The sequence below is a fragment of the Balaenoptera physalus genome (assembly GCF_965194825.1).
Source record: "Balaenoptera physalus genome assembly, chromosome: 17".
In the NCBI taxonomy this organism is placed as follows: Eukaryota; Metazoa; Chordata; class Mammalia; order Artiodactyla; family Balaenopteridae; genus Balaenoptera; species Balaenoptera physalus.
The window spans coordinates 53,338,836-53,346,776 of record NC_138895.1 but is presented as its reverse complement, the minus strand read 5'-3'; the positions used below and the strand labels follow the sequence as shown (position 1 = coordinate 53,346,776).

The window sequence follows — 7,941 nt, the reverse complement described above, 5'->3', positions numbered from 1 at the left end:
CTTCGGGGCGTGGGTATTTTCATTGCTGCTGGTGGTGTCTGTCTGTCTGTCTCCCTCCCTTCCTCTCTCTCTCTGCCTGTCTCTCTGCGTTTTGGTACAGACACACTCTTCATAAAGGGAAGAAATGAGGTGGATTTCTTTCCCCAAAGTGCCTTTTCTTAGAAAGGAAAACAAACGTCCCTCGTCTTTAAAAGTGCCTCCAAGATTTTTCCCTTCCAATGACTGGAAGGGAAAAAAATCTCGGTGTACATCCAGGGTCTGGACGTACACCTGGATTCAGGTCGGCGGAACTTTCAGGTCAGAACCCCGCTGACCTCTGCGCCCGCCCCAGCCTTTCGCGCAGGCCCAGCCCCCCGGGGGTGGAGCCGCTCCTCCCCCACCCCCTCGCAGCGGGTCCTTGATAAACCCGGAGCCGGGCCAGCGCGCCCTCCCCGTGCCGCCGGAAGGAGGGTGGCTCCGCAGCGCGTGCGCCTCTCGCCATGGCGGCGCCGTCGCGGCTCCTGATACGCGGTGGGCGCGTGGTCAACGACGACTCCTCGCAGGTGGCCGACGTGCTGGTGGAGGACGGCGTGGTGCGGGCGCTGGGGCGCGACCTGCTGCCGCCCGGGGACGCGCCGGCCGGGCTGCGGGTCATAGACGCCGCCGGCAAGCTGGTCTTGCCCGGCGGCATCGACACGCACACGCACATGCAGTTCCCCTTCATGGGCTCGCGGTCCGTGGACGACTTCTACCAGGGCACCAAGGTACCCGCCTCGCCGCGCCCTGCACCCCGGGACGCCCGCCGAGCCCTCAGCCGCCTCTGAGGCTGCCCCCCGGGGTCTGGCCGGGCCGGCTCGCGCCGGCGTCGCGCGGGGGCCTGAGAGGGCGGGAGCGAGGCGCGGGGGCCTGAGGGGGCGGGAGCGAGGCGCGGGGGCCTGAGGGGGTGGGAGCGAGCCGCGGGGGCCTGAGGGGGCGGGAGCGAGCCGCGGGGGCCTGAGGGGGCGGGAGCGAGCCGCGGGGGCCTGAGGGGGTGGGAGCGAGCCGCGGAGACCCGAGCGGCGTCAAGGCGCCCGCGCTGAGCTTCCTTCTTCTAGGTGGCCCTCCTCTGTGGCATCAGCCCGGCTTTGGCCAAGCCGGGCGCCCCCTACTCTCTTTGGGTAATTGTCTGGTTTACGGCAGCCTATTCCCGCCCCCTCGTTTCTCTGCACCCCTCCCCCCGAACCCCTCTTTTTCACTGGGTGTTATGTGGAAGTCCACAAGTCCTCCATAAAATCGATAGACTCTTTTAAGTCGACACTCCCAGACGTTTGTCCCCATCATCCATCCCCAGCCCAAACCGAGTGAAAAATCCATTCACCCGGAAGTTACTGCCGTCACTCAAAAGTTGGCAGTGCGCGGAGGGTGATGGTGATGAGCCCACGCGTCCACAGTCTTTGTCTCCACCCACCAGCCGAAAAAGTACGACGCGGACAGGGGTTTCCAAGAGAACTGTTGCAGGAATGGTCTCCCAGCACTCGCACTTGACCTGTCCCCACCCCTTCTCCGACGTGCTTGCCCCGGGGACATTAAACACAGACCCTGATTCTTGCAGTTTGAGCACCTGCATCTTTACTGATGGTGTAGGAGGGTCGGATCACAGGTCCCCAGGTGAGGGAGGCTTGGGTTTTTCTAGACACAAAGGCCTAGAGGCTCAGTCTATGAAAAGAACCTTAAACGGATCTTCAGAGCTCCCGAAACCAAGATCAGGAGATGAACAGGGCAGCCTTACAGGAACGGAAAGTTAAAACTGCCGGCAGCACTTTGGCCGGAGCCAAACCTACACCCTCCTTGAGGCTTGCGTTTGGGGATGTGGTGGGAGCAACGGCTCCTTGCAAAGTGGAAGTATCGATACTCTTAAGGTCAAAAATGTCACTCACGGATGCGCGGGTTTTTCCTCGTGGGCCACGCCCTGGTGTGTGTGAAACAGATCGGGCTGTTTAGTGCAGGTACAGGCTGCAAACACTTTCAGAGCAGTTTTGAGGATATATCCGTTACCCAACCGATTTCTAACCGTTTTACTCTCCTTACACCTCTCTCCCTCCATGTTCCCCAGTCCTCTAGGATAGACCAGAATGTTTCACAGAAAAAAGAACCATCTGACCCAGAGAGAGGGGTCTGGGGCAGGCTGCTGACGCCAACATTTGCAAAGCGTCCTCCTAGTTACTAATTATCAACCTTTATCATCAGGACGATGGTCAAAGTCGTTTGTAGGAAGGATCGTTATCTGTTTTGAAGAGTATTCATTTTTCTCTCGTGCTAAAACGTGAAATTTGCTAAATTTCAATGAATTTATGTTGACATTTAAAATACGATTTTTAGATATCCAAGCAATACACGATTATAGACAATTGGAAAAAAATAATAGGAAAGTAGAAAGAGGAAATGTATTACCCATAATCTCCCAGTCAGTGACAACCAATGTTTTGGTGTACTGTCTTTATGGTTTTCATATGCTTTATTTTACATCATTGAGGTTGTATTGTGCATGTGTGTATGAATGTGTGTACCTGTATTATAAAAGTTTTGTAACCTTTTGTATTCAGTTATAGTACATGCACTTTCTGTTATCACAGACTCGTCATTCACTAAGTGCATTGCTGATGGCAGGGCATTCCATTGACACCCCCGTTTGCCAAGTGGGGCCCTGCTGCTATGGCTGACCATCAGTCACCAGGCCCACTAGCATTATTCCCCCTCATTATTTCCCTTTCTCTGATCAGGGTTCCAGATAAAGCAGCCAAGAAAAGGGGTTAGAATGTTGCCAGGGCAGGACATTCCTTCTCATTCTGAAGCTTATCTGTGCATGCCCCAAGACCCTGGGAGGTGGTTCTTAGTTTTCTATCTGTTCTTGGCCATTCTGGGATTCCAGTGTGGAGAGATTTACAGTTCCATACTTAGAAGGCAGGTTTTTGTAGCATATTATATATAGTCTGTTCTCACCATTTGAAAGAACTTACCAGTTGATTCTCTAGGCGTTTCTGTACTTAAAGGTTGTCAAAACATTAAAGGAAAACATGTTTTTCATGAGCTTAGGATCACAAGCGGAAAATGATATGGTCCGAGATAAGGTCAAAGATTTAGCAAAGACTAAATTCACATGGAACATTAAACAGTACTCACAAAAGGGCTAAGTTGCAAAAGTCTACTGCAAAATTGGTTGGTTGAATCCCAGGACATCCCCATCCCCCAAACAGATGAGGCTCCGTAAAATGGAACCAGCCAGGTAAATACAGATGAACATGAGCATTAAAATATTGGCCTGAGTTCTGAAAGAAGGGCATTGTGGAGTTATTTTGTCCTCTTTTCTAGAGTCTTCACGATAATTCCCAAGGCAATGTTGATGGAGTTTCTGGTTTGGGGAAACAGGGACAAAGAAGTCTTTTGTAAATGCTCGTCATATTATATACCAAACTTGAAAAACATCTTATGAATACTGTTAAGTAACATTTACTTTATCAAGTCCGTGCTATGTACTAGACACTGTGCTAAACTGTGCATTGTCTTCCAACAATCCCAGGTGCCATTGTCTACTCTTCGCAATTGAAGAAACTGAAACTTAAGTCACTTGCCCAAGGTCGCACACCTGGTAAGTGGCAGAGTGGCTCTTCAAATTCAGGACTGCCTGCCATCCCTAGAGGTCTTACCTACTAGTTTCTCTTCCTTTCTGAAATGATGATTGAAAAAAAGTCTAATGTTTAGATTCGTCAGAATGGCAGTAGGTAGATGAAAAAGCTGTAAATGTAAGGTGTGTGTTACTGTGAGATGTCTTTTGTCAAAGACAGAGCAAAGTCATCTTTCAGAAATACACTAGCCCTTCTTTACCTTCCCGACACTGGAGGCAGTTAAGGTTGTCAAAATAAATACACATCTCACGGTGTGGGTTTGTGAGACATTTATACGTGCATTTATAGCCACATCATCCCTAAGGCTACAGAAATGGGTACCTTAAGTACAGAAAGCCATAAAGTAAGAACGATATATCATGCTTTCAGGAGATGGGCCCCAAAAGGTTAGACCAATAGCTGTGTGCTTCCTGCAAGCATAATGCTAATCATTTATAATATCTGACAAACAGAAGGGATACTATTTGTGGTGTTCTATGTATTGATCACTAGACTGTGATGGACCCCAGTTTTAAAAATGAAATATAGGTCAACCAAAGTTTACATATTTTGGAAATCTAATTCATGTCAGAGGTAGGTTTAAAGCTTATAATTGATTTAGTTAATTACAGGTAAAAGCTTTCCATCTGATGTAAGTAATGGAAATAGCGTTCTGCTTTAAAGAAATCATATTTCATTTTGTTGGTCTAGACTAGATGTACAGTGGTCTTCCAGTAATTCAGTATCCATCGTGAAAGACAATGGGATTTTTTTATTCAAATGGGTATTGAAAATTAGATAAACTTGAAGGAAATACGACTTTGCTTTTACTACATCCTGTGATAAGAGAATGAATTAAAAGGACTTGGCCAGTCTTCAAATATATGTATTTGTATTCAGACATGGATACAGCTTGGAGTGGGTAGACTCACATTAAAAACCTGGCAACATCAGTAGCTGGCAAAAGGATCTTTTTTTTTTTTTTTAATTGAGAAAATGCAGAACACTTTTTTTGTAAAGGACAAAAAGTCCTCAAAATTATCAAGAGAGAAAATTATACTTTGCTCTGGAACATTTTGGTAATATGCCATGGAGGTGATTACTTATAATAAGGCAGTGGAAGGTACATGATTAAGCACATATTTATGGTTGTATTTATAGAGCTTCCTCACCTGTGAAGAGCTGTGATTCAGAGAGCTTGGTTACAAACCAAATCCCTTTTTCTGTTTCTTGCTGGCACTCCAGGATGGTTTTCAGAAGCTGTGCATGCTGACTGCATGACCTTGGGCAAGTCACTTCCTCTACTGGTGTTGTCAGCATTTCCGTATCTGTAAAACAAGGCAATAGTTGGAACATCTCGGATTAAATTTTTTTTCTAAGTAATGAAAAATACATATATTTATCATTCAGGAAAATGCTGGAGCATTATATTCGCTGGTCATACATAGTTGAATGAAGACACTGCTTTTTTTTTTTTTAAAAAGGAAAATACAGAAGAGTATAAAGAAAAAATAATATATAAATCATCTATAATTTCAGCATTTTGCTTTTAACATTTTCCTTTCAGATTTTTCTTTTTGGGGGCACATATAAACATTTTTCCTTCTACTAAATGGTGCGTACACTTTGGAATCAGCCTTGTTCGTTAAACCTTTCCCCCACGGCCTTCGCTGTTGTCAGAGAACGTGATTTCTGTGGCCTGTTGACATCTCCGAGGCTAAGTCCCAGATCTTTCTCTCTGGTCTTGTATCTCTTCCGCATCAGGCTTCCATTTCTGCCCATCGACAATGAATGTCCCACAGGCGCCTCAAACTTCAAGTGCTCGACCCATTTTTCATCCTCTGTTTCCCCAACTGTTAACAGCTCCACTCTCATCTTGTTCGTGTTGGACATTTTGGTGGTTTCCAGCTTTTTTGGCTTGTGCATAACAATGTTGTGACGTAATTCATCACTCAGATTCCTGATGATTGACGTAGAAATCACCCCTCAGGGTGAAATGCCTGGGCCAGTGAGTGTTAGATCCATCCTAAAGGAGTCTAACATACATCCAAATTGCCTTTCAATTTATGCCCCCCTCACAGCAGTACATCCTAATTCCCATCTCACTGCATCCTAGCTAATTGTGGATATTGACTTTTTTAAAATCTATGCTAATTTAATAGGAAAAACATAGAATTTCGTAATGTTTTTAAACAAGCATTTCTTTAATTGCTTGTAAGGCTGAGCTTTGAACATTCTTGTGTTAATAACTTCCATGTTCCAGCTGTAAGAGTGTATAATTCTGTCATTTCCTTCAGTGGCTATTTACTGATTACAAAGTGAATCTTTGCACTAATCAGAGGAAGAAAATTAAACCATCTCAAAGATTAATTTGAAACCACTTGACATTAAATAGGGCTTTGGGCCTATTGAAGGTATTGTGTGTTAGGAATCCTTTCACTGAATTTTACAGAATCTGGGACTTGCCTTCTTTCAGTTTTCATACTTGAGTTTTGCAGGCTTTTCACTTCCACTGCTTGTTTTCTCCCTCATTTATCTGGACTGCATGCCTTCAGTGTCTGACAGGGGTAGTCAGGATTCAAGGTTTCCTTGACGTTGCTGTCGGGAAAGAAAAATTTTTCCTCTAACCTCTTATGTTTAGCTTTTGGGGGCCTACAAATTAAACTGACAAAAGACAGATTCACAAGAGAAAAGATAGATTTTAAAAATTCATGTACATTCAGTGCAAGTTCACAGAAAAATGTGCTTCAAGGAGGTGGTTAGAATTTGGGGCTTCTGTATCACCTTAACAAGGGAAGGGGAGGGGAAGAAGGGCACTTACGGAAAAGCAAATGACTTTAGGAAAGACCAGTGGGTTCTTAGGGGAATAGATGGAGATACGATAGTTCATGACGAGGTCTATTTAGGTGCAGTGCAGGCTTCTAGTCTCAGGTGGTAAGAGTCATCTTCCTGGAAAGGCATTTATGACAATTCAGTTCTTTTGAAAAGCTCTGCTTTTAGGCAGGTAAGGGAGTTCAGGAAAAAAAGCCTATTCTCAAATGCCTTCAGCTCAAAATGATTTTTATGCCGCGGTGGCACATTCTGGACCTTGTCACTGCCGTCTAATATGGAATAACCTTAAGCTAAGGAATTTTCAAGTTGATAGTTATGTTCCATGAATTCAGTCAACAAATAGTTCTTGGGAACCCACTACGAGCCAGGCATTATGGTTGGGGTTATAGAGATGAAAACTGTGGTCTTTGCTCGCAATGGCAGACAGACTGGAGGTATATGGGGTTCTAATTTATCTTGGCTTTAATAATAAATTGTATACAGTGGACTTTTGGACTTGTAGACTTAACTTGGACAATTTGTGACTATTTTTGAGTGAACAATTTTTGATCTGGCATTTCCCCTTGTGCTTAGTAACCATTTATAATTGCTGGCATCGCTGGGCTGCATTTCCAATAGGTGAGCCTCAGCAACTCCCCAGAGCCTTCTCCTCAACACCGTTCTGTGCTTTTTCTCAGATGTCAAGTGACAGTTGAGGGAGGACACTGCAATTTTTCTGTTATGCTTCATTGCATCTAATAGAGGAATTTCATGTTATAGTGATAGTCATGCGTTCCTGAGCCCTGAGGATCTGTTCACACGTAAAAGCTTAAAATAAAACAAACCATAATCTTTTTTTAAAAACAGGAAATTATTGGAGGCATAGATATAGAAATAGGCTATAATTCTGTTTTGTTAAAAGTCCTCGTTAACGCTGATGAGGTAATGGGCTTGGGACAACACTGAGCATTCAGCTTTCAAGTGTGCTCAGAGTCTACATGCTACAGTAACATTTTCATAGAAGGATTTCAGAAACCGCACAGCCAGGGCTAGCAATATTTTTGAGAAACGAAATCTCACATGAATATGCAACTTGCGCAGCTTTCCCACTTTGCTGTTGGAAAAGTGAACCATCTTAATTCTTCCATCTCATAATTTCTGGGAGACATTCATTGGCCTCTCTTCCTTTCTTCCTTAAACATTTAAAGAGTATTTATGTACCAGGCACTGTAACAGGCACAAGGCCTATGGAGATGAAACTACATCAGCTAAATCAGAATCTCTGGGGGGCAGGATAAAAGTTCCCTAGACCATGCCAGTGTGCAGCCAGGGTTAAGAGTCACTGGACTAGGTAGAGAGGGGACAGGGAGAGAAGAGTATGGGTGACTTGTCTCTCTGAGGTGGAAAGGAACTGAGATCATGCAGGGCTTTATGGGCTGTGTAATAATTGTTTTCTTCATCCTGAGAGCAGAGGGAAGTCAATAACAGATTGGAAGTGACCCAATCTGAC

General features: G+C 45.0%; 1 protein-coding gene across 1 annotated transcript in view; it reads left to right on the top strand.

The window, feature by feature from the left end:
• Positions 1–420: 420 nt before the first annotated feature.
• DPYS (dihydropyrimidinase) overlaps positions 421–7,941 on the top strand; it is a gene marked incomplete at its 3' end in the record, with an annotated part of 77,724 nt that continues 70,203 nt past the window's right edge. The window contains 1 exon segment of the mRNA XM_082434315.1: positions 421–743. Within this exon segment, the coding sequence (XP_082290441.1) occupies positions 480–743 (264 nt within the window). The 5' untranslated portion in view covers positions 421–479.